The following is a 28,000-nucleotide window of genomic DNA, read 5'->3' as shown; positions in this document are numbered from 1 at the left end:
AAATAAAGCACATGCCGTGTGTTTTATATATATATATATTTGCGTTAATTTTTATTGGTCACTTTTTACGCCGAAGCAACTCAAAGCAACTTGCATAATAAAAACAGGAAGAAGCCATGAAAACCAAATATAAAAAATAGCAATAAGCCTAAAGTGCTCATCCAAGACAATCACACACATATATATATATGAACAAATCCCACCACATTGAAAACAATGAGCACAAAAAGAGGCCACAGACATAACTAGTTACTCTTCTGGTTAAGAACCAAACACCTGCCTGAGTAAACAGAAATAGTTTTACTGGGCTCCTGAGGACAGGCAACCAGGGCGCCAGGCATGCTTCCTCCGAGAGAGAGCATTCCAGATGCAGGGAGCCACCACCGAAAAGGCCCGTTCCCATGTTGCCATCCTCCACAATGTGGAGTGTGCAAGTTGGTTCATGTGGGTAGTGGTCCTTGAGGATTTGTGATACATGCTCAGACCATCTTGCCCCCGGGGTCAGCAATCCAGCTGCTGAATTCTGCACTAGCTGCAGTTCCCGAACAACCTTCAAGGGCAGCTCCATGTATACCGCATTGCAGTAATCTAACACAGGAGGTTATCAGAGCATAGGCAACAGAAGCTGAGGGAAGACACTCCTCTACTGATGCTACTTTTTAGCCTTTGCCAAAACATTGGTCCTGCCATGTTTCCCCATCCCGTGTAGGCAAATAAATCGGGGGCACAAATTTCACTGAATTTCTCCAGGTAGAGGGGAGATCCTGTTTCTTGGTATCTGAGGTTCACCTGTCACACGATAGTACCAGAACTTCTATCTTGTCTGGCAACTGTGGGCACCCAGGTTACCATTTTACATCCCCCATAATGCCCCAGAACTAGCGTTGCCCCAGGGTATTGTGGGAGAAAAACTGGGGGTGGGGGATGGCAGACAATATTTTGGGAGAAATCTTCAAAGTGACCTTTTCCAGGGAGGCAAGAAAAAGAAACCCCCAAGCGTTATTTTTAAAACATCTGAGGAATTTCGACTCCGCTCTCTATTTTTAACCAGCGGCTCATGAGGACTAGGAACTTGGGTGTTTGTCTTCTAGAAAGCCCAAGCTTTTCAATTATACAAAGCAAACTTTCCTGTACCCAGGATAGACAGATCCAGATTCCCTGACATCCACAGAGCCCATAAGGCTCCCCGTATTTTTCCTCAGAAAAATCCCTTCCACAAACCCAGACATGTGGTTTGTGCTAAAGGAGACTTTGATCAGCTGCCTGATCAATTCGCAGGGGATTCCTCTCTCCTGCCCTCCCAACAGCCCAACAAACACTCCTCCTGTTCATCTTTAGCAGGATAATTGTTCCGAACCAATGAAGTTGCCGCCTTCATTTTGCCACAGGCTTTGTTGACAAAGGATGCACCCTCTTAGAAGAGCAAGACAACACCCAAATTAACTAAATGAGACATTAAGACAAGGCGAAGCAGTGGGACGTGTGAGTTTATAATAAAAAATATCTGTCTTCAACTGGCTCCACCCCTGGGCGACATAAGGGTATCCCACCTCATCCAGGAGATGGGAAATAATTTTGGGCACAAAGATCAGTCTTTGGTGGTTCACGGAAGAATAACATCAGTGTTTCTATGTCTGGCTTTGAAGAAAGCAGATTCTACAATAGTTTGAGAAAAGGAAGTGGAAAGGTGCACAGTAAAAGGCTTGTTTATTCTAAAACCACTAGGATATCAAGGGTAAGGGTTGTGTGTTTCTTTTAAGTGTTGTGAAAAGTCATAAAACAATTGGAGGGGGACATTTGAGGCCATTGAGTTCCACCCCCTTGGCCGAAGCAGGAAATCCCAAACTAGAGCCCACCCCACAAAGAAATGGCTGTCCTGCTTCGGCCACCAGCAAGGAGAAACAAGGAATGATTTGAGTTCTGGTAGGGTGGGAGGGAAGATGGTCTGGTCGCTCTTGAAGACCGGCAACTTGACTCCAAGCACTTGGGCGCAGATGGCAGAACGAGAGGCCTGTGAGGTCTCCGGCCAGCAGAGGAGGCAAGGACCCCGAATGAGGTATGTATACAGATGACCAGGAGAACCATTGGCAGCAAAAAAAAAAAACCCCAACCCTGGGCAGAAGCTGCCTAGAAACCGCAACGGTCTGGAGACGCCACTCTCCGGACTGTCCCGCCACGGAGCCAGGGGGTCCCTCCTGGTCCTCAGAGCGCCAGCAAGGTGGGGGAGTTGAGCGAATCGGAGGAGTGGTCGCCGCTGCTGCTGCGCCGGTGGGCAGAGGAGCAGGCCTCGTGCGGGAAGCCAGAGCCCGAGGGGCCATCGGGGTCCCCCGGTGTGGGGTAGGTGAAGACCAGACTTGGGGTGAAGGGGGTGAGGGACGGCGTGGGCATCAGGGTTGGGGTGTGCAGAGCCTCTGGCTCCAGCAGGCCGCTGGGGGGCAGAGTGATGCTGGGGGGCACTGGAGCCGCTCTGCGAGGGGCGCTGGGGCCCGGCGGGGACTCCCGCTTGACCGGAAGCTGGGCGAGGGTCTCCGGCCGGCTTTGGCCCTCTTCCTCTTCTCCCGAGGACTCCTCGGGGACTTTGCAGGCCGGTCGATGAGCCTCCAGGACCAGCTCCAGCCGCTCCTTCTGCTTCTGCAGTTCCGCAATCTCCTTCTTCAGCCCAGATTGCTCAGCCTCCAGCTGGTCCGTCTCCTGGGGAGGGGGAAAAATGGAGATTTGTTAACTTTTTCAAAGAGGGCGGCAGAGAAACAGGCAAAAGGGAACTGTTGAGTACAATAACACACCCTAGGGCAGAGTGTAGAAGACCCTCTTCACATTCCTTTCTAGGCAATCTCCAGGGGCCACAAGCCAGTGGTGGGTGGGGCAGAAGCAAAACAGCCACCACAGCTGGTGAACCAAGAGGCGTGGTCAGAGTTCAAGGATGATACTTCAGGCAAGGAGAGTGCCAAGCAAGACCGGGGAGGGTTGGGGCCTGTGGAGAGGATCAAGGGCCAGGTATGAAGGCCCAGGGGGCCACATATTGCTTCTACCACTTCACTAAGAGGGCTCTCTGTCTGTTTTTGTAGATTGTATTTCTCGGGGACTGGAAACTTCCCACTGAGTATTTAAAGAACTACTATAGGTAGCTGAAAACGCGAGCAGGACTGGAAATAGGAGCAATCTTATTATTAAGACAAATAGGTCCAATGGAATGCATTGAATGGTATAGGCGAAATAAGCAGCATTTAAGGGTAAATATGTGGCGCTGTGGATTAAACCACAGAGCCTAGGACTTGCCAATGGTCAGTGGTTCAAATCCCCATGACAGGGTGAGCTCCCATTGCTCGGTTCCTGCTCCTGCCAACCTAGCAGTTCGAAAGCACGTCAAAGTGCAAGTAGATAAGTGCAAGGTAAACGGTGTTTCCGTGCGCTGCTCTGGTTCACCAGAAGCGGCTTAGTCATGCTGGCCACATGACCCGGAAGCTGTACGCCGGCTCCCTCGGCCAGTAAAGCGAGATGAGCACCACAACCCCAGAGTCGGTCACGACTGGACCTAATGGTCAGGAGTCCCTTTACCTTTACCTTATGGAAACCATGGAAGTGGAGGATGGGAAGTCAATGGATAAAGTAACTCACGGCTTATGTTAAAATTTGTAAAGATTCTTGTTTCCTTTGTGAAAAATCAGTAAATAGGATTATGTAAAAAAAAAGAAGATTGTATGCGTGTTGGTAGTGATTGTCTTGGTTCTGATTCTGTGCAATCTGCTCTGGGAGCCTTTTTTTTTTTTTTGGCTGAAGATTGGGGCGCAAACACTCTAAATAACTAAATAAAAGAGTCCACCTTCCAGAAGCACCAGGGACAGCATGGGAGAGTCACTTACGGCTTGCAAGGTGTCTGTTAATTCCTTCCGGCGATTCCGGCACTTGGCTGCTGCCAGCTTGTTCCTCTCCCTCCGCAGCCGCCGCCGCTCCTCCTCCTCGGGTGTCAGCTGCAGAAGACGGGCGCGTCAGAGGCTGCTTCACACCAAATCACAAACCCCATTCATCCACCTAGCTCAGTTTTGTCTCCAGAGTTTCAGACAGGAGTCTCTCCAAGCCCTACCTGGGAAATGGTAGGGATTGAACCCAGATCCTTTTCCATGGAAAGCAGGTGCTCTACCACTGAGCTATGGCCTTTCCCCCTAGTTGCTAGTCCACATGGTCCTGAACTGAGTTGATTTAAACAGGAAGTTGACTCATCATAGCTCAGTTGGTGCTGATAATGCCAAGGTTGCAAGGTTGATCCCCGGATGGGACAGCTGCATATTGGGTTGGGCTAGATTAGGGTCTCTCAAACTTGGGTCTCCAGCTGTTTTTGGACTACAACTCCCATCATCCCTAGCTAGCGGAACCAGTGGTCAGGGATGATGGGAATTGTAGCTCAGAAACAGCTGGAGACCCAAGTTTGAGAGACCCTGGAGTAGATGATCCTCAGGATCCCTTCCAACTCTATAATTCCACGAGTCTGTGACTGGAGGCAGCTCTCCAAACTGGAGTACCGTCTATGCGTTTCATGGACAGCAGAGGGCGCAAGTGCCTACGGAAACACAGCTGAGATGGTCCACCAACAGCATCTTGGCCTTAATCTCTAGCCAATCTCTAGTGAAAATATGTGTCCTTTTCTTCCAGTACTGCTTCTGTGCCCTTCCGCAGCTACGTGATGGGCAGAAAAGCTAACCAGGCCCCCCTCCTGCTGCCGCCTCTCCAGGCCATCAAAAAGAGATAGCTGTCAAACCTATGCCTGTTGCACGGCTATGAAAGATCCCACCAGGCAGATCAAAAAGCAGGCCATGTTTAATTTACACTAGTGGCTCAGCTGTTTTTGGAGACTGGACTCCGCTGGAAGCGCCCTCTTGCACTTTCCTTGCATGTGCCAAGGTTTAGCAGGCCTGCACTCTGTGCAAGCCCAGAGGCCCTCTTGAGGCATCTACAGACTGCGTGATAATGTTCATTCAGTGCTGGACGCAGGTGCATTTCAAGGGTACTGTGCACATGACATAATCCCCACCCCACACTATGGGCTGATCATTCCCCCCCCCAAAATATAGTCCAGCCCCCCACAAGGTCCGAGGGACAGTGGACCAGTCCCCTGTTGAAAATGTTTGCTGACCCCTGGCCTAAGCACATGCTTATTTTGCATAATGGTTAATCCAACCCTGACAAGAGAGCCTTTGGCCATGTCCAGAGTGCAGGCCTGCTGAGTTTATCAACATGCTGAGGATATACAAAGCTATGTACACATGAAGACTTTGAAATGTGCAGGGCTGGTTTTCTTCCCAGAGTGCTTTGTGCATCGTGCTTTGCAACAGTACATCCCTTTGTGTTATCATATTGCTTAACATGGGAATTTCTATCCCAGCTGTCTGCCCATGCAGTTGGGTGTTTCAAAGGATGTCGGCTTGTATCATGTTCTGCACTCCCCTCCCCTTAATTAGTCCACCCATAGGACACCACACCTTGCAACCAGGCTGTGCCAACCTCACCTTTATATATGTATAAAGGCGAATCCTAGAGTTGGAAAGGATCCCACGGATCATCTAGTCCAACTCCCTGCAATGGAATAATGCACCCATATTATCAGCAACACACTCTAACCAAAGTTTTAGTTTTGCCCAAAGCTGACCTTTTTTTTTTTTTTTTGCAAAATCTGAAAAAATAAAATGAAGTTTTGGAGCTATTTTTAAGGAAATCAAGGAAAATCTAGACTTCCGGCATTAGTTGCCATACGTCTGAATTTTCCTAAACATTTCAGCGATTTCCGCCAGGACTCTGTTTCCGACGGCCAGATCCCGGCTATGTCCGGGAAATTCCGGACATATGGCAACCCTCGTGTGGGTGACACAGCCCTGCAGCATCCCTGGACCCAACCTAATAGGAGTAGACCTAAGAAAATGGTTTCTGTGGCCATGAAGGGGCAACAAGTGCTTGAGAAGCACATTCTTGTTCCAAAATGGAGTAAAATGTTTCCCAAAGAGCATGCTTTAGATCAGGGGTCAGCAAACTTTTTCATCAGGGGGCCAGACTATAATTTTTTTGGGGGGGGGGGAATGGACGAATTCCTATGCCCCACAAATAACCCAGAGATGCATTTTAAATGAAAGGACACATTCTACTAATGTAAAAACACACTGATTCCCGGACCGTTCGCGGGCTGGATTTAGAAGGCGACTGGGCCGGATCTGGCCCCCGGGCCTTAGTTTGCCGACCCATGTGGTTCTCAACCTGTGGGTCCCCAGATGTTGTTGGACTACAACTCCCATCACCCCTGAGCTCTGGCCTTGCTAGCTAGGGGTGATGGGATGTGTAGTTCAACAACATCTGGGGACCCACGGGTTGAGAAAGGCTGGCTTAGGGCATCAAGGGAAGCAGGGAAATTTTCATTGCCGGATTTTTAACATTAATGGTAATAAATTACTCAGCTGACTGTTTCTTTTCTCAGTTGAAGTTTATTAAAAAATCCCAGCGGAAGAACTATGCAACAAGGCAGGCTGGATGCCTTATCTCTCTACCAAGCATAGGAGCAGATGTACTACGTAATATTCATTCTGAGGACCAGGGCTGTCTTTAGCCTATGTGCCGCTGGGCTGCAAAGATCCACCCAGCGCCCCCAAATTTAGTTTAGCCCCCAAATTAGCGCCACTACACACAAACTTATAAGTATTGTTTAGGCACCGACTTAGGAGAAACATCAAGTCGTGTCAAAGGTCCCACTGACTCTGCTGCCGCATAGCAGCTCAATACAATACGTAACATAATATTTTGATGTAAGAGTTAATTTCGCATGCACGGCATCGTTGTGAATGACAAGTGCTACTGCTGGTGCGGTGCGTCTTTGGTAGATGAGCGCACAAAATCAAAAGTCCTTTAGTGAAACAGTAGGTATACATTTCGGTAATACCTAGGTATATGTGTGTTTTGTTTTTTCTAGCTTGATCAAAATTATTTATTATTTAATAACAGGTAGATAGTTAAGAGCTTAGGCGGCTTCAGCGGCAGGCACCTGGTGCCCCCCTGAATTCGGCACCCGGGTGCCCCGCACCCCTTGCACCCCCAGGTAAAGACGGCCCTACTGAGGACCTGATCAAAGTCAATGCCATAAGAAAAAGCAGGAGAACATTTTTTCAAATATAAAGTAGAAGTACAGTGGTACTGTTCTTAACTAGAGGCGTGCTTTCGCTAATGGGGCTTCTTGCTGCCAGCACACGATTTCCGTTCTCATCCAGGGGCAAAGTTCTCAACTCGTGGTAACCCTTCCAGGTTAGCAGAGTTTGTAACCTGAAGCATTTGTAACCTGAGGCATTTGTAACTCAAAGTACCACTGTATACAAAGATTCTTATCCATCTTATTGTAGGTTTTTTTTGGTTTTTTAATAGAATTTCATTTTACGGTTTATTATTTGCTTATACAGTGCTACCTCGGGTTAAGAACTTAATTCGTTCCGGAGGTCCGTTCTTAACCTGAAACTGTTCTTAACCTGAAGCACCACTTCAGCTAATGGGGCCTCCCGCTGTCGCCACGGTGCAATTTCTGTTCTCATCCTGAAGCAAAGTTCTTAACCTGAGGTAATATTTCTGGGTTAGCGGAGTCTGTAATATGAAGCGTCTGTAACCTGAGGTACCACTGTATTTTGACATATATGGGGGCACCAAAATCTTTTAAGTGCTTGGGCCTCTTAATCCTGCCTCTTGTGCATTCTTTGCATGTTCCAAGCCTTTGCATGCCCTCAGAGTCTCTTCCCTCCTTTTTAACCTCCTCTGTCTAGGAGGCAACAGCAGATCTTTGCCACACTGAAATGTCGCTGCACAAATGCACTAAGCTTCACATATTTTTCAGGAACCTTCTGTTGTCATCTACCCACTGGGCCTTCCACATTCCCTCCCTGCCCACCCCCCCAATACTCACATGCTCCGAATGACGCCTCCGCGGTGTCAGGATTGGGCCAGCAGTGCGGATCACACCCGGCCGAATGCCTGGAGGATAGTGCGGGCAACGGTAGGGTCGCGGGTAAGGGGGGATTCCTGGAGAAGCGCCCATGATGGTGGGCTGAACCATCCACTGTAGGTCGTGGCTGGTGGTGATGGTGTTGAGGTTGGGGACAAAGCCGCCGCCGGCACTGCTGCTGCTGCCGGCCCCGGGATCAGACGGGTACTTCTGCTGGAGGGGAAGAAGACAAAGAGGGTCACAAACAGAGCTTGGGCGTCTCTGCGGAGAGATCTGCCGGAGCTCAGAAGCCACCAACGAGCGCACAAACTTTCCTAGGAGGAAAAGGCACTCCGTACAGCCTCCTTTCGCAGCCTGGGTGGAATCTAGACATGTATAAAAAACCGCTGTGAAAATGCCTTTTAAGAAAAATTGAATTTGCCATTAGCTCACCGTCGCCATCTAGTGTCACATTTGTATAATGCACTTAAAACATTATATTTGCAGCTGTACAGCTGAGTCCTTGGTGCCTTCCAGATGAGTTGGACTGCAACAGATTGGCCATTTTAGAGACTGCACTCTGGGCATGCCTAAAGGCACTCTTTCAAGCGCTTTGTATGTTCTGAGGTTTTGCATGCCTGCCTCAAAAGGAAGTCCCCCCCTTGCCCCCCTTTTAAACCTGCTGGAGCAGGGGGGTGCAGCAAATCACGAGCTTAGCAAAATTAAAATGGCACCAGGTCAGGGGAAGGTTGCTGGACATGTTACCCTAGACTTCACCAATAAGGTTCCCTCCAGATGTTTTGGACTACATCTCCCATCAGCCGCAGCTGGCAGTCATATTGCATGCCTGATGGGAGTTGTAGTCCAAAACACTACATTGGTGAAGGTTGCTCTACTCAAATTCTCATCCAGATTACTAATTTACTCCTCCCTTCTGGTGTTCTGACCAATGACAGCGAAGCTGCTGGTAGAGGAGAGAAGTATTTTGCCACCTCTTCCCCATTTTACTACACAAAATAATTTAAAAAAACATATTTCTTCCTTTTTTAAAAGGCAGGCTGCTCTTGCCCCCTTTTGCACTGACTTCACCTCCACAGCTTTTCATAGAATCATAGAATCATAGAGTTGGAAGAGACCACAAGGGCCATCAAGTCCAACCCCCTGCCAAGCAGGAAACACCATCAGAGCACTCCTGACATATGGCTGTCAAGCCTCTGCTTAAAGACCTCCAAAGAAGGAGACTCCACCACACTCCTTGGCAGCAAATTCCACTGTCGAACAGCTCTTACTGTCAGGAAGTTCTTCCTAATGTTTAGGTGGAATCTTCTTTCTTGTAGTTTGGAACCATTGCTCCGTGTCTGCTTCTCTGGAGCTGCAGAAAACAACCTTTCTCCCTCCTCTATGTGACATCCTTTTATATATTTGAACATGGCTATCATATCACCCCTTAACCTCCTCTTCTCCAGGCTAAACATGCCCAGCTCCCTTAGCCGTTCCTCATAAGGCATTGTTTCCAGGCCTTTGACCATTTTGGTTGCCCTCCTCTGGACACGTTCCAGTTTGTCAGTGTCCTTCTTGAACTGTGGTGCCCAGAACTGGACACAGTACTCCAGGTGAGGTCTGACCAGAGCAGAATACAGTGGCTGAGTTTCAAAACCAAGCACAGAGGCATGCAGGTGCAACTGGGCCCATAGCTCAGTCAGTAGAACACAAGACTCTTAATCTATGGGTCATGGGTTCGAGTCCCACATTGGGCAAAAGATTTCTGCATAGATGATCCTCTACAATTCTCCCATCCAAGTACTAACCAGGCCTGCCCCTGATTAGCCTCCGAGATCAGACGAGATTGGGCATGTTCAGGGTAGCATGGATAAACAGTGGCGTGTGGTGAAATTTTTCGTAGGGGAACAGTTAGCGCCAGAGGGAACCAGCTTGTGAGGGCAATCGGAGGGGTGACGTCACAACAGTGACATCCAGTGCCAGATTTATATATAAGCTAAACAAGCTATAGCTTAGGGCCCCACTCTCTTGGGCCGCCCCCCAAAAAAATAATAATGAAAAAAACCCTGGATGTACATTTCCAAAATATAAGATAAAAAACAAATAAAATTAAAACTACATACAGCAACAGTGTTTTGTGTTGTGTAGGCTCCTATGATGTAAGTAAGGAGCCCCGCCTGCTAGCTTGCTCCCTAAAATAGGGTGCCTACATTCTGCATGGACTGGTTGCATGGCAATATGTGCAAATGGCTTTAGATACCTATTAGGTCCATAAATTACCATATAGCATATATTCAACACAAAAAACAGCGGCAATTTCTTGGACCTATAAAGGGCCCCACTACCTTCAGTAGCTTAGGGCCTCATCAAACCTAAATCCGGCCCTGGTGACGTCACAATGTCACAACATCACAACAACGTCCCATGTGTGCGTATTGTACCTCCCTCCCTAAACCAGATAGAAGCTTCCTGGGCTTTGGGAAGGAAGCACCAAGGGAACATTTAGGGAACTAGCCTTGTCCCCCTAGTCCACTGACCCGCACGCCACTGATGGACATAGACCCAACTATAGAATTCTATTCTTCGTTAAGAAGGGCTTCTTCTGAAAAGAGAACAAGCCTCTCTTCATCATAGCAATGAAAATGTGAATGTCTTCCTTCCTTCAATTTCCACCCCACCAAAGGTGCCCAGTGGTGCAAACAACAACAATGAAAACATTGTTTTATTTAAAACATTAAATAAAAAATCAAATAGCATAAGAACATAAGATAAACCTGGCAACTAGATCAGCCCCCATTATAATTCCAAGCAATTTGCTTGCTACCTTCCAACAGCAGAGCCACAGCAGAGCCACTGGGAGCCACCAATAGCCCTATACAGATACCCTCATAGAAAATAAATTCAAGGTTGCCAGAACCTCCCAGGCATCAAATGGCCTCTTAAATCTGGAAGCCCTTCTCCCATCTCATCACAGGCTGTAGATAGATAGACAGACAGACAGATAACTTATTACGGTCGGAGACCAGATTATAAAACGCACTTGGGGATACAATCCCAGAAGGAAAACAAACATTTAAAACAATGTACAACAATAAATTTAAAATTTATAAATGCAATAAGAGTATAGACACTTAAAACTTTAAGATAAGCTCCCGCAGAGAGATGACCCACAGTCACCCATGGAACCGAGTTTGGGGATTTTCTTAATGAACTAGTTTGGATTGGGGGATGGTCTGCGCCTACAGATCTGTACACAGAATCTGGCGACCATCCGGGTCGTCTTATGGTCTTTGCCTAACAGGAAAAGGTCAAATTTTTGCTTTTTTGGGAGGTCAGTGAGCCTCACCAGCAGGGGATCAATGGTCTCACTACGTGCCTCTTCATAAAAGGGGCATCTAAAGTGCTCTGAGCTTCCTATATCCCCCAATGAACAGAAGCAAAGTCTCTGAGCATATGGAACTTTTTTAAACACAGGCTGTAGATTTCGGGACAGCACTGAGAGCGGCAGACTTGACCCGCAGGGCCCAATCCACTGGTAACCTTCTCCTGCACAAACCATGTGCATAGGATAGCTCGATGGGTAGAGCATGAGACTCTTAACCTCAGGGTCGTGGGCAGAAGATTCCTGCATGGCAAGGGGTTGGACTACTGGACCCTCGTGGGTCCCTTCCATAGACGATTCTATGATTCTAGGACCAGGAAGAGTTGCACAATAATGGGAGATTCGTTTCCATGAACCTCGTGCAATATAATTTCCTGGAAGACAGAGCCCTTGCCTGCCCAAGATACTTAAGGAAGAGAGAATATGAAAAGAGATCTGCTGGATCCGGCCAACTGCCCAGCGAGTCCAGCATCCTGTCTTCTCAGTGGTCAAATAGATGCCTGGGTAAAAGGTAAAGGTAAGGGACCCCTGACCATTAGGTCCAGTCGTGACCGACTCTGGGGCTGCGGCACTCATCTTGCTTTATTGGCCGAGGGAGCCAGCGTACAGCTTCCGGGTCATGTGGCCAGCATGACTGAGCCGCTTCTGGTGAACCAGAGCAGCACACGGAAACGCCATTTACCTTCCCGCTGGAGTGGTACCTATTTATCTACTTGCACTTTGACGTGCTTTCAAACTGCTAGGTTGGCAGGAGCAGGGACCAAGCAAAGGGAGCTCACCCCGTCACGGGGATTCGAACCACCGACCTTCTGATCGGCAAGCCCTAGGCTCTGTGGTTTAACCCACAGCGCCACCCGCATCCCATCTAGATGCCTGGGAGAGGTCACCAAACAGGAACCAGAGCGCAATGCAACTTTCCCGGCTTGCAGTGCCCAACAAGGGTTACTCAGAGGCAGAGAGAGCACAGCCATAGCAGCTAGCCGCCATTATTAACCTTTATTCCCCATGATATTTGTCTAGCTCTCTTTGACAAGTCATCCAAGCCGGTGACCATCTCTCAATCTTGCAGGAACAAGCTGGTTTTTTTATTTCCCACCTCTGGAGCCGAACTGCCTTGGGATAACAATCTGCCTTTCCCATCATATCCCAGCTGTGTGAGGCTGCATGCTGGCCCTCTGCACATGCTCAGGAACACTTGTCACCTCACATAGTCAAAGGAAGGACTGCAGCAGAGCTCAGTTCCCAGTCTATTCCCCCACCGCACAGTAGAGCCATTAAGCCCCAGGGCAGAGAGGAGACAGCTGCCTCTCTACCCCCCGGAATTACGCACCCAGTGCCCTTTTCACACACCCCTTGACCTACTTCGCCAGTAGCCTCTGCCTTTCCCTGAGGCATGTTGGTACACCTCCGGGGAGGCCCGCCCTGGCCTTCTACGTGGGGCAGCTGGCGTCATCTCAGCCGACTCGCTGGGAGCGGCCTCAAAACCTACACAGACTCATTGCCTGCTGTTTCTCTGACACATCCTACCTCCAGCCCAGGTGAGGGTGGGGGAAACCCAGAGCCACCTGTCTCAAGACAAGACTGTTGCACAGGCCCAGGTAGCCTGGGTTCTTGGCCAGAATCGGGGGTGGGGGAAGGGTTAGAGCAACCTGAAAGAGCCTACTTCCCAATTTTTTGGAGGGGAGAGTCACGATCAGAAAACTTTGTTTTATTACACTTTTAATTTGCTTTATTTATTTCGTAAAATATGTACACCACTTAACGGGGGGGGGGGGGCATTACTGGCAAAATTGCACCCTTCCACCAAGAACCAATTATACCAAGATCCTTGGTATACCAACAGCTCAGTTGACTAGAGTGTGGTGCCAAGGTTGCAGGTTCGATCCCCATATGGGACAGTTGCATTGCAGGGGTTGGACTAGATGATCCTCAGGGTCCCTTCCAACTCTACAGATCTAATTGTAAGAGGATGAGAACAGCAGATTTTATTCTTTCCATTTTCTGTTTAGTCAGCCAGTGAGCTTCAAGACTGAGTGGGTACTGCTGCCATCTGCATCTTCCATGTCCTAGTCTAACACGCTAACCACTAACTACACTGTCTGCAATTTCACTGCAAAGCCGCCACTCTCCCTTGCAGGATAAGTTGGGTCTCTTGGGTAATACACCCTGCTCCTCAAGGGGAGTGATGCGCAGTGGTTAGAACAACACAGGGCATGAGTTCAACATATAAAAAACACATTTTTATCCCACCTTACTTGTAAGGAGTTCAAGGTGGAGCACATTATTCTCCTCCTTTCCACCTTATCCTTAAAAGCAACCCTGTAGCCGTGTCAGGATTCGAACCCTGGTCTCCCAGGTCCTAGCCCAACACTCTGACCATGGCACATTACACTGGGAGAGGCCCAGGCGGAAAAAGCTGGATGCTGCAGGGCCAGGAATGGGGGAGGGGAGTGGCTATCAGCCTCTGGATGCTGTTGGACTCCAACTTCCATCAGCCTCAGCCAGCATGGCCAGCAGTGAGGGATGATGGGAGTTGGAGTCCTGCAACACCCAGAGGTTCCCCAGTCACTGCTGCAGAGAGACACCGCTCCCTCTCTCATCATACTGAACGTGCAGTGGGCTGCATCCAACTGAGTCCTACTCAGAGTAGGCCCCCTTGGCATTAATGCACCCAAGTTTTTCATGTTCATAAATTCCAACTCTGTGTCAGATTCGCTTTGGATACAACACACTGCCATCAGACATGCTGATGCTGTTCTGCTGATTGACAGAAGGTAGGGTCTATCACATGGGTAGGTAGGCAAACTAAGGCCCCGGGGGCCAAATCCACCCAATTGCCTTCTAAATCCGGCCCACGGACTGTCTGGGAATCAGCGTGCTTTTACATGAGTAGAATGTGTGCTTTTATTTAAAATGCATCTCTGGGTTATTTGTGGGGCATAGGAATTTGTTCATTTCCCCCCAAAAAAATATAGTCTGGCCCCCCACAAGGTCTGAGGGACAGTGGACCGGCTCCCTGCTGAAAAAGTTTGCTGACCTCTGGGTCAATCACGATCTCTGAGGCAAACCTCCATGTCCACAAGAAGTCTACCTCAGCCTGGGTGCCAGATGTGGAGGGCAAGTCATGCCTTGCCTAGAGGGCTTCCGGCTGGCAACATATTGGACTGGATAGACCCACTTCTCAGAAGGGTTCAGCTGCCAGACATATGAAACAGCAGTGACTCTCCTCTGGAAAGCACCATCCCCACAACACACATCTGACACAAAAGGAAAAGAGTTTACATTCCCCTCTCGGACACCCCCTTTTGTTGGTGTTTTTAAGAGAACATCACCCTGGCAGATTTTAAAGACAGACGGCGTCATGGAAAGACAGAAGACGGAGACAGAAGGACCCCCCCCCCCACACAAGGAGGTGCTGCAACAAATACTACCAGGACTAGGTACTGTACTTAATTTAACTCTCCCTGCTGGGTTTGGAGAGCACATCGCATAGGGGGTCAGGGGTGGGGAATTGGGTGCCCTCGACCCCCCCCCAAGTCCCATCCTCCCTGACCACTGTCCAGACTGGCTAGGGATGCCAAGAGATAGAGTGCAACAGTTCTTCCATGTGCATCATCCGCCAGACTTGCAAGGTAGGACGAGAGCTGGCAGATTTTTCTAAATTTATTTTTTATTACGTTGAGCCGGTTCCCAGGGGCATTTCGCAAGAGGAGAGGAAAGCGGATTGGGGAAGAACAAAACTCCCAGCTGCCTTTGAAACGGGATCCGAGGAAGGAACGGGAGAGGGGAAAGGCGCCCCACCCTCGCTGTCTGTCGAGCGGGTGACTCGCGCTGACGACTGTTCTGATGACTCACCTTGTTATGACACAGCACAAGATGACACAGCAGAAAAAAAGGAGAGCGCGGCCCCTCCCGTCCTGTCCCAGGGAAACGACCCAGGTGTGGATTTTTTTGCGGGGGGGGCAGAGAGAAGTCGCCACCGAGCAAGGACAGTCTGCCCCCCATTTAAATACACGAACCTGAATTTCCCCCCTCTCTGCTAGAATATGGATGTAGGAACAGAGGAAGCTGCCTTATAGCCGGTCAGATCCAATGGTCCATCTAGCTCAGTATTGTCTGCACGGACTGGCAGCAGCTCTTCAGGGGTTTCCGGGGAGGGGCATTCTCAGCCCCACCTGGAGATGCCAGAGATTGAACGTGGGATCTTCTGCTTGCAAGGCAGAAGCTCTCCCACTGAGCTGTGGGCCTTCCCCAAATAAGATTCTTGTTGTGAAGGGATGACTCAGTCGGTAGAGCATGAGAATCAGGGTCGTGGTTTCGAGTCCCACTTCGGGCAAAAGATTCCTGCAGGGCCGGGGGTTGGACTAGATGACCCTTGGGTCCCTTCCCTATGAAAGGGGAACAGTGACTTTGACTGTATTAGGTGGGAGGTTTCGTTCCCAGCCTTTCCTGCAGGTCCCGCCAGGGATTGAACCGGGGACCCCCAAGCTATGACTCTTCCCCCTTATTTCTCAATGCTAAAATCTCTATTTATTTTTTTCTCCAGTAGAGCATTTCTGATCCAAACTGTATTTTAAAAATGATAATATACCAACATTCTTTGTCCTAGGGTCCCTGTACAAGGCAGAAAATTCTCTCCCAATCCCCAAGGTGGCAGTTTTATGTTCCTGGTTGAAGCCATGATCTCCCTTCCTGCTTACTCATGATGAGTTGCAGGAACTCAGGTTATTCCTGGGCAATTTCTGAAAGCACGATCGGCTTAAGGAACTCCTTGCCACAAGGCAGGATGGAAGCCACCAACAGATTGGGGGGGGGGGGTAATGCAAATTCATTGAGGAAAAGTCTATGTAAGGGATGGAGGGAATCTGTGGTCCTCAAGATGTTGCTGGACTCTGGGTCCCATCAGCCCCAGCTAGCATGCCCAATGGTCAGGGAAGATAGCAACTGAACAACTTCTCGAGGGCTGCAGGTTGCCCATCCTTGAGATCCAAGGCTCTCTTCCACCAATCCCTCACACTTTGCCTTCCACCAGACCTTCCTCTGCCTGCTGGAGAGCCCCATGGGGTTTAGATGCTGGCATATTTACTTTCTCGCCAACAGTAGCTAGTTTGAGTCATCAATTTATCTTGTTTTCTGGGTGAAAGGCCCCCAGAATTATCAATGCCAACACATAATGATGACTCTGTTTTATTCAATCTAGCCACATCTCTGTGGATTTAGTCACCAAACACCACACACATACAGCAATCCACTAAAATCCACCCCGTCTGTCTCTTCTTATAGGCTCAGCTCTTTCCCTTAACCCCAAATCCCCATTTGCAACCAGAATAAAGGACAGATGAGACATTAGGCTTGTTCACACATTACACTGACCTAGGCTCAAGCAATCTCTATATAGTGTTTTGCGTGAGAAAGGGTATACTTTGTTGATTGGTAACAGCTCACCTACTCTGTGCACAAGGTACACAGACCGTACTCTCAATGTGAGTAACCAAATGAGTGTACAGTACAGCTGTTTGTGCACACAGATTGTACGCTTGTTGACTGCAACATGCGAACATCCCATAATGATTCCCAGATTCTCCTTCGTGTCCCCTGTAGAGTTATCTCCCCATTCCACTGTATGCAGGAATCTTGGGTTCTATTTTATTTTTTGTATCGAACAAGATTTATATATCACTTAATCTTAAAGAAACTCTAAAATTATGGATAAAAACCAGATGTTGTTATTCTGGTTCCCCTCGCCCCCCCTCCCAAAAATAAAATATTTATTTTTATCTAATAGGATTTCTATACTGCTTAATCATAAGAAATGATGAAAACGCACCCAAAACTTACATTTTTAAACCTCTGCTGTGTGCCAGGTGCTGTACACACACATACGCTCGCTGTGGATGGGGTTCAAAACTAAACTCCTGCTATCTCTTTCCCTGCAGCTTCCCTCTTGCAAAACCACCTCTCTGTAATCTCTTTTCAGAGCTGACACTGAATAGCCAAACCTTCATTTGAGAGAAAAATCAGATGCAAGGCGCTTTTACCCACTATGGAAGCCGGGCGTGAGCTACCCCCTAGCGGCCAAAACCGGCACTGCTCCAATAGCCAAAGCGAGCAAAGCGGCTTCTTAAACCCGGATTTGCTCCCGCTCCTTGTTTAGTTTGACCTCTCTTGCCCGTGCCTCTGAGCACATTGAGAGTATTCTTTTTCCCATAACTGGAAATCATATTGCAATCTAATAAAACGTGTTTATAATTTTAGTAGATAACTATATTAAATAACCTAGAAAACACACACACACAATAAATTATCGAATGGAAATAAACCCGGCATAGAGGCACCTATAAAAAAAGGGCCACAAAATTCCCAGAACGCCATCGCTTCATTTTAAGCGTTTGGACAGGCAATACAACACAACAAATACTTCTCTCTCTTACACCACCCATTTGACAGAAGCAACCCCTCTCCACCCCCGATTTAGGGGGAAAGGCGCTTGAGATCAGAGGCAGACTGGGGCTCCCCAGGAACAGGGAAACCCGAGCACTTATTCAGAAATTTCAAACCGGGGGCGCGGGAACTATATCATACCCTGGAACTATAAACCCCTCTCCTCCCCATGGGACTCCTGACATAGGAGCCGCGGTCCCTTCGTCGCCTAATAAAATATTGGAGGGGGTCAGCGCCCCCCCCCCGCTGATTGGCATTGCCATTCAAATAGTGTGCGTGACCCACGTCTTGTGATCGATTATACCTGCCCCCCCATATTTTATTTAAGTTGGCATCCCTGGCTCCTGAGGCTTCTGTCTTTGGGGCAATCATCAGTTTCAAGCCTCTGCCCTGGAAGACGCGTGGGGAGGGATCATTTGCCCGGCAATGGCACACTAAAGAGTGTCCAGAGTTAGGAGAGAGTAGGGAGAAAAGCCTTACCTGCTGCGTCCCTGGGCGCAGAGTGGAGGGCCGATGACTCCCGGGAGCAGGTGCCCTTCCCGCTCCGTAACCTTTGTACATCTCTACCCAGCCTCAGCCCAGCGAACTGTCTCACACGCTGAAAAGAGCGCTTTCCATTTGCCTGATTTTTATGAATGGGAGCTCCCAGCCCACGCTATTCTCTAAGGAGGGGGGGGATGAGACATCGCTAAGCTGCCACTCGGCGTATTCGGGTAGGAAACCCCTCCCCTGAGACCTCATTTCGACAGGGAACCCGATGAACTGTAGAGATGACACCCCCTGCGGGCAAGAAAGACCTCTTAAAATACAATCTAAAGGTTCAATGGACTGCAGCCTCCCCTAGCTAAAGCCGCACTTGGTTCATTCCAAGGAGTGAGTCAGAGAGCGGTGACGTAGATGCCCTTAAATGGCCTGATTTCTTCCTGTTTGGCGTTCCTCGAAAAGGATTCCCTTTGCCCAAGCTTTCACGTGTGTGGTAGAAACCCTGTTTCGACCGAGAGCGCTTTTGGATTAGGAAGGACACAATTTGGGAGACTGAGATGAGGTTCAGAGATTCAAACCTCGCTGGAAAATCCCTCCTTTCGGCCTCATAGTCCAGCTCTTCTTAATCTGAATAGTTCACTTACAGTGGGGAATGGGGCACTCTGCACATGCTCGGAAGCACTTTTAGGATTGTTATTTTTCTTAATAAAAAGAAAAATCTGGTCTAGGGCTGAATTTTGTTCTTAGGAAAAGAGGGTTTCGGAGCTGGACACCTTGCTCACAGCGCGGAGAGGGGTGGGGAGAGAAGTGGGGGGCGATAGACTTCAGGAGTGGGTGAAAATAAAATTTATTTGCTCCCTATTCGCCACCCCCCCATCTTTTTTTCCATCAGGCACGTGCTCACCGTACCGGTCAAATCCAGATGGCGTTTCATATTCTTCACGGGGGTGACTCATACCCCCGTGGGCAATTAGCAGGGAAATCCCCATCATTTCCCCGCTGGGAATAGAGCCAGGCCGTAAACCTAGATAGAGAAAGTATCTTGTTCCATTCAGCTAGTGGAAGAAGACACACACACACACACACACACACACACACACACACACCATCAGGGTTCAAAAAGTGGGATCTTTCAAATCAGGGTTGGGGGAACCTGTGACCTCCGAAGGTTGCTGAACTACAAATCCCATCATCCCAGATCACTGGCCGTGCTGGCTGCGGTGATGGAAGTTGAAATCCAATAATCTCTGCCATAAATTCCCTGTTCCTGTGTTAAACAGTAGTACAGGGATATGTGGACTCCTGGCTCCTTTCCCCATCTCACAAAGAGCTGTGGAGTCCATTGGTGGGACAGAAGCTGGAATCCCTGACTTGTTCGTGAGGGTGGGAGAAGTTTTATGATGCAGATGCAGTGTGGCCTAGTGGTCAGCGTGTTGGATTGTTTAGACCTGGGACAGCTGGTGTCTCCATCACTGAAAGCGGAAGGGGAGGTGCACTAGGATGCCTGGGTTCTTTTCTTGACAGAGTGAGAACTGGCAGAAAACCAGAGCTTCAGGCAGCCTCTTCTGAAGAAATGCTTTGGTATTGTTCTGTCTAAAGCCATGCTTATCTCTACTAAGGCATAAGCCCCTTGTATTTCAAAGGCACTTTCTCCTCCCAGGAAAGTGTACAAAGACTGTGTGTAAAGCACTTTACACAATGACAAACGTGAGAGAAGCAAAATACAACTGTCATAATCACCATCAATGTCCCTATCAGTAACAATAATGATTATTCATTCATTCATTACACATTTTTGTATCCTACCTTTCTTGTCCGGAGATCAAGGCAGCGTACAACAGTCCTGCTAGGGAGACCACGTTTGTTGTCCTCCCACCCTGTGCAAAAATTAAAAATTAAAAAAATAGGAGGCGGTGAATTAAGGTCACCTGTTGAGGTCGCGCCAGAGGAAAGATTGGAGCAGAGATGGCGTGATGTGGCTACTGGTCCCTTAGCCGCCCCACACTAACACAACACTTCTAGCTGAGCTTCAAACCTTCTCAGCATGTGAATGGGGGAGAGTATATGAGTAATGAGCAGAAGAACCAGGCAGCAGGATTTTTCCATTTTTCTGTTCCTGGCTTTTGGCCTCAAGAGGCAGGAATAGAAAGTAATTAAAAAGGCAACTTCTGAATAGAGAAAGTGAAGGTAGTGAAAGCAGGACTCCCCCTCAGCATCCTGTGTACACACACACACACACACACACACACACACGTAGGTGATCCTTTGAAGCAAGGCTGACTGCACAATGGAGGGGGGGGATGCTGTTGATATTTCAAAGTTTTTTTCCCAGATTTTACCCTGGGGCCCGAAAGTGAAGAATTCCCCTAGGCATGTGTAATCAAGTACAGCAAACCATTAAAGGCTGATAGAAGTGGGGGAGAGGGGCAGTTTCTGGGTTAGAGGGTCTTCTGGGGAAACCACATTGAGAAATGCAAACAGAGTGCATGTACATCTATTATCATTGGTCCCCACCTACGCAACACTTTGAATGTGCTTGTGAAGGAGGCCACTTTTAAGAACGCCATAGGAAGCTGGGTCAGACCACTGTTCCATCTAGCCCAGTATTGTCCACACTGACCGGCAGGGGCTCTCCAGGGTTTTTAGACAGAGTTTTCTCCCTGCCCTGCCTGGAGATGATGGGGATTGAATTGGGGACCTTCCGCATGCAAGGTAGATGTTTCCCCAGTTCTCATTGCACAGCGATCCCCTTTGCACAGCTCTGCTCCCATTGTACAGAATGAGGAAACTGAGGCTTGAGCAAAGAGAGGAAAACAGACAGGGAGAGCAACCTTGGGAGAGCACACACACCTGCTAATTCTAACCATATGAGATACAGCCTTATCCGGACCAGAGATGGAAGTGTTTGTCTCGCTACTCCAGGAATAAAACATTGTCTTCCACTGTCAGGGCTCAGGGTCCAAAGTCTCTGAAAACTCCCAGGGCAGAGGGAACTCCCTAATTTTTTACAAATAAAAAAACCCTTCAAGGGATGACATGAATCTCTTCCTTCGAGATCTGGCAGGATGTGAGACACTGCAATAGGACTTTGGTGACTCACCTTGGAGGAAGAGGAGCGGAGTCAGCCGGCAGATCTGTGGCTTATCCCTAAAAACAGACACTTCTCAGCCCCGTGGAGCAAGCAAATCCAGAGAGGTTCAGAGATTACACTGAGGGGGCCTGGGCAGTTGTAGCTGCTGCCCCCTAAGACTGATGGAGTGGAAGGCAAGACAGAGGAGCCAGAGGCAATGAGCAATGATAGAGCCACCAATGGATTCTGATTCTCCCTCTCCCCATCCTCCTTAGCAGTCTGCTCAGTTCTAATAAGGAGACTAAGGAGGGGGAAGAAGCTGGCAGCAATGGCCACCCCCTGGGCTGCGTGCAAGTAAGAAGGCTGGCTGGCAATGCCCCATTTGCATTAATCATAGAATCTAGCGTTGCAATGCAGGAATCTTAGCTAAAGCACCAGAGACAGATGGCCATCCAACTTCTGCTTAGAAACCCCCAGGGAATTATTGTCGTTGTCCTGTTGGGCTGTGTATGTGATAAAGGGGAGCCATACCGACAATAATCCACCAACAGCATACAAATCAATATGGCTAACCTGATCCAAAACACCCACCCACCTCACTCACACACGAAAACAAAGACCACCACAGCCAATCACAAACAAACAATCACACCCTAGGCCAACCCCAACCTCTCTCACCACCAAAGGAACACAAGTGAACAACACAAGCACGCTGACACCAAACTCTACATACATTAAGCATAATAGAAACACCGCTACCCGACCCCACCCCCATCCATCTCCCCTCCCTCCACCCCCTTTCTTTTTTTCTTTCTTTTTTCTTCTCTCCCTAATGCCTCATCAAATGAAACAGATTTGTAAAAATGTTACATGGAAGAAAAAAAATACGAGGCATTACACTTACACTGTAAAACAAGAAAACCCTTAATAAAATATTTATTTAAAAAAAAAAAAGAAGGAGAGTCTACCACCTCCTGAGGGAGACCATGAATCAGCCTTGGCAAAGCATTTTACCATTGCACTGTTGAGAGTGCATTAACTTATGGTCTGTGTGTGTGGTGTGGGAGCTGCACGGTCAGGGAATAAACAATACTGTCCAGGGTTGTAAAGACTGCAGAGAGAATAATTGGGTGCACTCTTCCCACCTTGGATCAAATCTATGCTTCTAGGTGTCATAAGGAAGCTGCAGAGATAGTGCAGGATAGTGTGGACCCCGGAAATGATCTCTTTCAGCTTCTGCCTTCTGGAAGAAGGTACAGGGTTATAAAGACTAGGACTAGCTGCCTGAGAAACAGTTTCTATCCAAATGCGCTTTTGGTTTTAAACGCAGTGTACAGAGTCTCTATGGGAGTATATTGTATTTTTAAAATGGGGTATCAGAGTTTTTAGGGGGCTAACCAGGTTGGGATAGCTGGGATAGCAGACTTGTTGGTTTTGAATGTCTTATGTAGATTTTTTTGTTTTTCAATTTCGTTGTTCTGTATGGGACAATGACAATAAAGATTATCATATTATATTGTATTGTATCGTATCATATCATAACAGGGGATGAAGTAGAAAAGAGAACAGGCATGGATGGAAGTGGGTGGGCATATAAGAACAGTTGGGCTACCCAGCTGCTGGCACAGAATGAACAGAGCACCTGCTTTGCATACATCCCTGCTGGTAGAGCATGAGCCTTTGAATCTCAGGGTTGTGGGTTTGAGCCCCGCGCCGGGCCAAAACATTCCTGCATTGCAGCGGGTTGGACTCGATGACCCTCACGGTCCCTTCCAGCTCTACAATTCTATGATTCAGAAGGTTGCAGGTTCAATCCCCAGCATCTCCACGGAAGGCTGGGAATATCAGGCCTGCAAGTTTGGTGAGCTGCTGCCGGTTAGTGCAGGCAATGACCCGGTGAGTCTGGCGCAATACGAGGCCCCATTGGCACAATACATTCAAAGCAGTATCCTGCTACTCTAAGCAGCTGTGGTTTCCCAGGAAGAGGGGTTGGTTGTTCAACCACTCTGGGAATTGCAGCTCTGGGAAGGAAATAGGGAAGTATCCTCACAACTCTTAGCAAACTGCCACTCCCAGAATCCTTTGGGGGAAGGAGTAACTGTTTAACCCGGCACGATCCTCCTTGGACTGCGTAGTGCAGGTGGCACCTAAGGCCGTTTCTTATGTCCCTCTGCAATCATAGCTTGCATGGGACTCCCAGCCCAGACTGGGACAAACAGAGTATCCTGAAAGAGGACTCGTTTGGCTGTCTAGAACCAGGGGTAGACTTTGGTAATATGGCACCCTAAACTGTGGGTAGGCAAACTAAGGCCTGGGGGCCGGATCCGGCCCAACTGCCTTCTGAATCCGGCCCACGGACGGTCCGGGAATCAGCATGTTTTTACATGAGTAGAATATGTCCTTTTATTTAAAATGCATCTCTGGGTTATTTGTGGGGCCTGCCTGGTGTTTTTACATGAGTAGAATGTATGCTTTTATTTAAAATGCATCTCTGGGTTATTTGTGGGGCATAGGAATTCGTTCATTCCCCCCCCCCCAAAATACAGTCCAGCCCACCATAAGGTCAGAGGGACAGTGGACCAGCTCCCTGCTGAAGAAGTCTGCTGACCCCTGCCCTAATCACACACCCTTCTTATTTTCACAATTCCCAGGGCTCTTTTTTCAGCGGCAACTCACAGGAACTCAGTTCTGGCACCTCTCAGGTAGGCGCCATTGCCATTCTAAGAGAACGCGGGGAGTGTTCATAGTGAGTTCTGGCACCTCTTTTAATAGAAAAATAGCAATGTCAATTCCATTATATTATTATTATTATTATTATTATTATTATTATTATTATTATTATTATTATTTTGCGCCCTACTGGCCTGGCACACCGTGCAGGGGAACCGCCCGCCCCACCCTAAATGTGGCGCTGCTGGAGCCCTGAACAGCAGCCCTCCAAACTTGAAGTTTTTGTTCCGTCACCCACGTGATTTGCTTATTTCCTACGATGCTGGGTTTCCTTTCTGTTTTGTACCTGCCTTGAAACATCGAGAAGAGGAGGGCTGGAAGAAAATAATCACGCATAGTACACATTCAGGCCAAGTATGGCACAACTCTCACACCCGTACACAGTGCTCAGCCATGAAGCTCACTATGGGGGCCTAACCTACCTCACAGGGTTGTTGTGAGGGTTAAATGGGCGGGGGGAGGTAGAACCACGCAGGCCAGCTTGAGCTCCCTGGAGGAAAAGTGCAATATAAATAAGTAAACAAAATAAGCCAGATGGAGAGAACTGAAAGGAACAGAAAAATGTGTCCCTTCCTTCTGGGCTGCTAGTGGTTCTGGGGCCTTGTTCCCAGGGAGAGCCAGGCGGCGGGACTCGCACGTGGAACAACAGCAAAGCCTCTTCTGAGGGGACGGAGCCAAGTCTGGGAAGCGCTGGCATGCTGTGTGAGCCTTTGCTATACTTTTCAGGTTAGTCACACATTTCCTCTTCCTCTCACTCACGTTTCAAGGATGTCGCTTGGCTCCCAGCCTGCTCCCTCAAAGGCGGGCCTCCTTTTCACATTACCACCAAGAAGCAAGACTTTCAGGAGGAGGAGGAGAGGAGGTCAGGGTGCGGACAAGAGAGAGAGAGAGAGAGACAGAGGCGGCTTCAGAGGCAAAGATCCTCCTAGCTGTGCAGTGTGTGTGTGTTTTAAAAAACTGCTAGCACGGTTGCAAAGCTAAGCAGGGTCAGGTATGGTTTCAAACTGGATGGGAGACTTCATGCTGAGATGCCTGCATTGCAGGGGGTTGGACTAGATGACCCTCGGGGTCCCTCCAATTATTCTATGAGTCTATGTAGTGGTTTTTCTTGCCCCAGAGGGCAGGGGAGCAAGAGGGTAGATTATGGTGAGGACAAACGCATCAGCATGAACAGCAGTTCTTCCACAGTGGAGTCAACGATCTGGTGGGGGCCGTATTCTTTCTGGATGGCCATCCAGTGCTGGGCAGGGGCAGATGGAAAAGTGGGCAGAGCAACAAATGTAAAATTGACCTTTGTACAGAAGGCTAGTTTCTACCCACACTTAAGCTGACACAACCCCTGTCTGTCTCCCATCCAGGGAAACAAATAGGTGTTTTCAAAGTTCAAGGGACACTTTCCAGCCAGGTCAAAGGACTCAAAGAGGGTGAGAAGCAGGGGTGGAGAGTGAGGGGTATCGCTGAGGCCTGGGGAGTGTTCAGAGGGACAGATAGAAAGGCTTGGAGCAGCGGCCTTCAGCTGAGATATGACTTTTTTAAAAAGATAATCTTTGATTTTATGATTACATACTATACATATACACATTACTTTACATTTACATTTACTCCTAAGAGTTGACTTCCCTCCTTCCTTCTTCTGGCTTTTTAATGTCATCTCTAAGTTTTTCGCGTTGTCTTTATCGATTTTGTATATTGTTGTTCTTCTTTGAACTTTATCCGTATGTTTATATACAAATAAATCTTTCTGTATATAGACGTCTTGTTGTTTGTCTTTATTCATTTACAATTAGTTACCTTGATTGTTCTTTACATTTTAATTCATTTTGTCATTAACATCCAATAAAGTTTATTTTAATTTCCCATTATGAGGTTTATTTCCATTCTACTGATTTCACTATTTCACCTTATCCTATGTATAACATAAAGTTTTCCCATGCAAACTGAGATATGACTTTAGGCACAAGAGAAGCATAGAACTGTAGTGTTGGAAGGGTCCCTGAAGGCCATCTAGTCCAACCCCCTGCAATGCCAGTCATAGAATCATAGAATTGCAAGGTTGTGACGGTTATTCTGTGAGTCTTGGTTTTCCTTCCATCCTGCAAAGAGCCACTACCTGGCAGCAATGTCTTCCTGGGTCAGACCAAAAGTCTATCTGGCCCAGCAATTTTGTGTCTGATAACAGACGGATGGTCCTGGGAAGCTCAGAAGTGGTGTGTAATAGCATCAGCACCCCCAGTGTTGGTTGGTTGTCCCCAACAATTGGTATTCAGAGGTAAACTACTCTGAAGATGGAAGTTTGGATCTGCTGTCATGGCCTGACACAATACCTGCTTCTCCTCCTACTCTGTGAAGTCCGTCTGATGGTTTTCTTTTAAGCCAACAAAGTTGTCTGTATGTCTTCTGGCAGAGAGTCCCACAAGTTAAGTAGGCATGGTATGCCCTTCCTTGAGACCCTGGGTTGCAGAATAGTATTTGGAAGTATTGGCTTCTTTTAAAAAAACAACAATTGTGCTGCCATGGATGAGAAAGTCAACTCTGCACGTGCTCAGAGGCAATGCAACATTATCTTTAACATACCACACCCAAGCCATTGTGCTGCATAAAATGTTTGGGTGCTAATCTATGTCCACCTTTCTCCTCAGATTAAGAAAAGAATCACACTCAAGAGCAACTCAGGGCCTTGGTATTGTATCCCTGCTCCCCACAGACCAAGAATGTAGACTTGGCAAAAGGGTCCGTTTAATGAGAAATTCAGATCTGAGAGATCATGGCATTTTAACTTTGCGACAATCCCCGCCCCCCCCGCCCCCGTATATAAAATATTGTTATTTATTGGTACATCCCTCTTGCTTCCTTTGAAATTAACGCTCGCAAATGTACAACCAAGTTAGGGATGAATACATGCTGGTCTGGATAACAAATGGATTAAAATCCTGTTGCAGCAGCAAAGTTCAGTGGGTGATCTGGGGCACTTCTATATCTCTCAGACCCTCTTGTTTTCTGGCAAAATGCCGTCAGAAGAGGGGGGGGGTCAACAGATGCAGGTTTCTTCAGCCCAGTATCACAGCTATTGAGAAAGCAGCACCTGTTGGATTTCTCCCAGACAGGCTGCCACTAAGGGAGCAGGAGTGCCAGGACCAAACCCATAATGTCAATTCCCCCCCTTCCTACCTCCTTGGCCATCAGGCGGCTGTTAATGAGTCACTGCCCCAGTTGTGGTTTCTCATCTACTTGGCACCTGAAATCCATCATTCCTCACACCCTGAGTCACCCAAGTTTTGGTGCCAGGACCGGCACCCGCCAATTCCTTCTCTCCTTCCTCTCCCCAAGCCAAGCTCACCCACTGGCACTGAGGAAAATGGGGCAAAGAGAAGCGAGTCATAGTGCCCCATTATCCCAAAGCCACTCCCTGGTCTCTATTAAGCCCACCACCCTCTCCTCCAAATGCCCCTTTATTTACTTATTTTTAATGAAGTTTTCATTGTCATCCAAAATAAACGGCAGGATACTTCCTGATGATTACAACTCAGGGGTGTCAGCAAAAGGGGGAAACACTCCTTGACAGATCAGCACAAAGAGCACCTATTAAGAAGACAGAGACCTCAGCTGTTTAGGGGCACACAAGTTCATACAAAAACCCATTCCTGGACATCCATGGGCTTAATTGCCCTTTTAGAAAACATATGGAAAAAGACAAATTCTATGTCTGGGACAGCTGGTGCTATTTAATTTTCAGCTAAATATCTTTCTAAGAGATCTGTAACAGATCTTTGAAGATGAGTGTGTTATAATTTTCAGTGTGAATTTGTTTTGTCTGAACCTAGGACACTGGTCACCAGGTTATACAGCAGGGGTTCCGTTTCAGTTAAAAGCATCTTCTGACTTTTAGCAACAATAATTAAAATGGTGAGAGTGCCTCTGGGTTTCTGCAGAGTTCCTTTTGTCCTCACCAACGCCC

The 28,000-nt window shown here is 48.1% G+C and overlaps 1 protein-coding gene across 4 annotated transcripts; it reads right to left on the bottom strand.

Moving 5' to 3' along the window:
• Nucleotides 1-19: 19 nt before the first annotated feature.
• On the bottom strand, nt 20-18,517 carry FOSL1 (FOS like 1, AP-1 transcription factor subunit). 4 transcript variants are annotated; one of them, XM_083591916.1, is made up of 4 exons: nt 18,243-18,517; nt 7,922-8,170; nt 3,861-3,968; nt 20-2,691 (listed from the first exon to the last, which is right to left on the bottom strand). In XM_083591916.1, the coding sequence occupies exons 1-4, from the start codon at nt 18,321-18,323 to the stop codon at nt 2,203-2,205; spliced, it is 927 nt and encodes a 308-aa protein (XP_083448042.1). In that variant the 5' UTR covers nt 18,324-18,517; the 3' UTR covers nt 20-2,202. The 4 variants fall into 4 exon arrangements, with proteins under 4 accessions (XP_083448042.1, XP_083448041.1, XP_083448044.1 ...); XM_083591915.1 differs by having other exon boundaries at nt 7,922-8,173; nt 18,243-18,514; XM_083591918.1 differs by lacking the exon at nt 18,243-18,517 and adding an exon at nt 17,160-17,328.
• Nucleotides 18,518-28,000: the final 9,483 nt, after the last annotated feature.

The sequence above is a fragment of the Podarcis filfolensis genome (genome assembly GCF_964270895.1).
Source record: "Podarcis filfolensis genome assembly, chromosome: 16".
NCBI classification, from domain to species: Eukaryota; Metazoa; Chordata; class Lepidosauria; order Squamata; family Lacertidae; genus Podarcis; species Podarcis filfolensis.
Note: the sequence above shows the minus strand (reverse complement) of the source record. Positions and strands in the feature narration are given on the sequence as shown.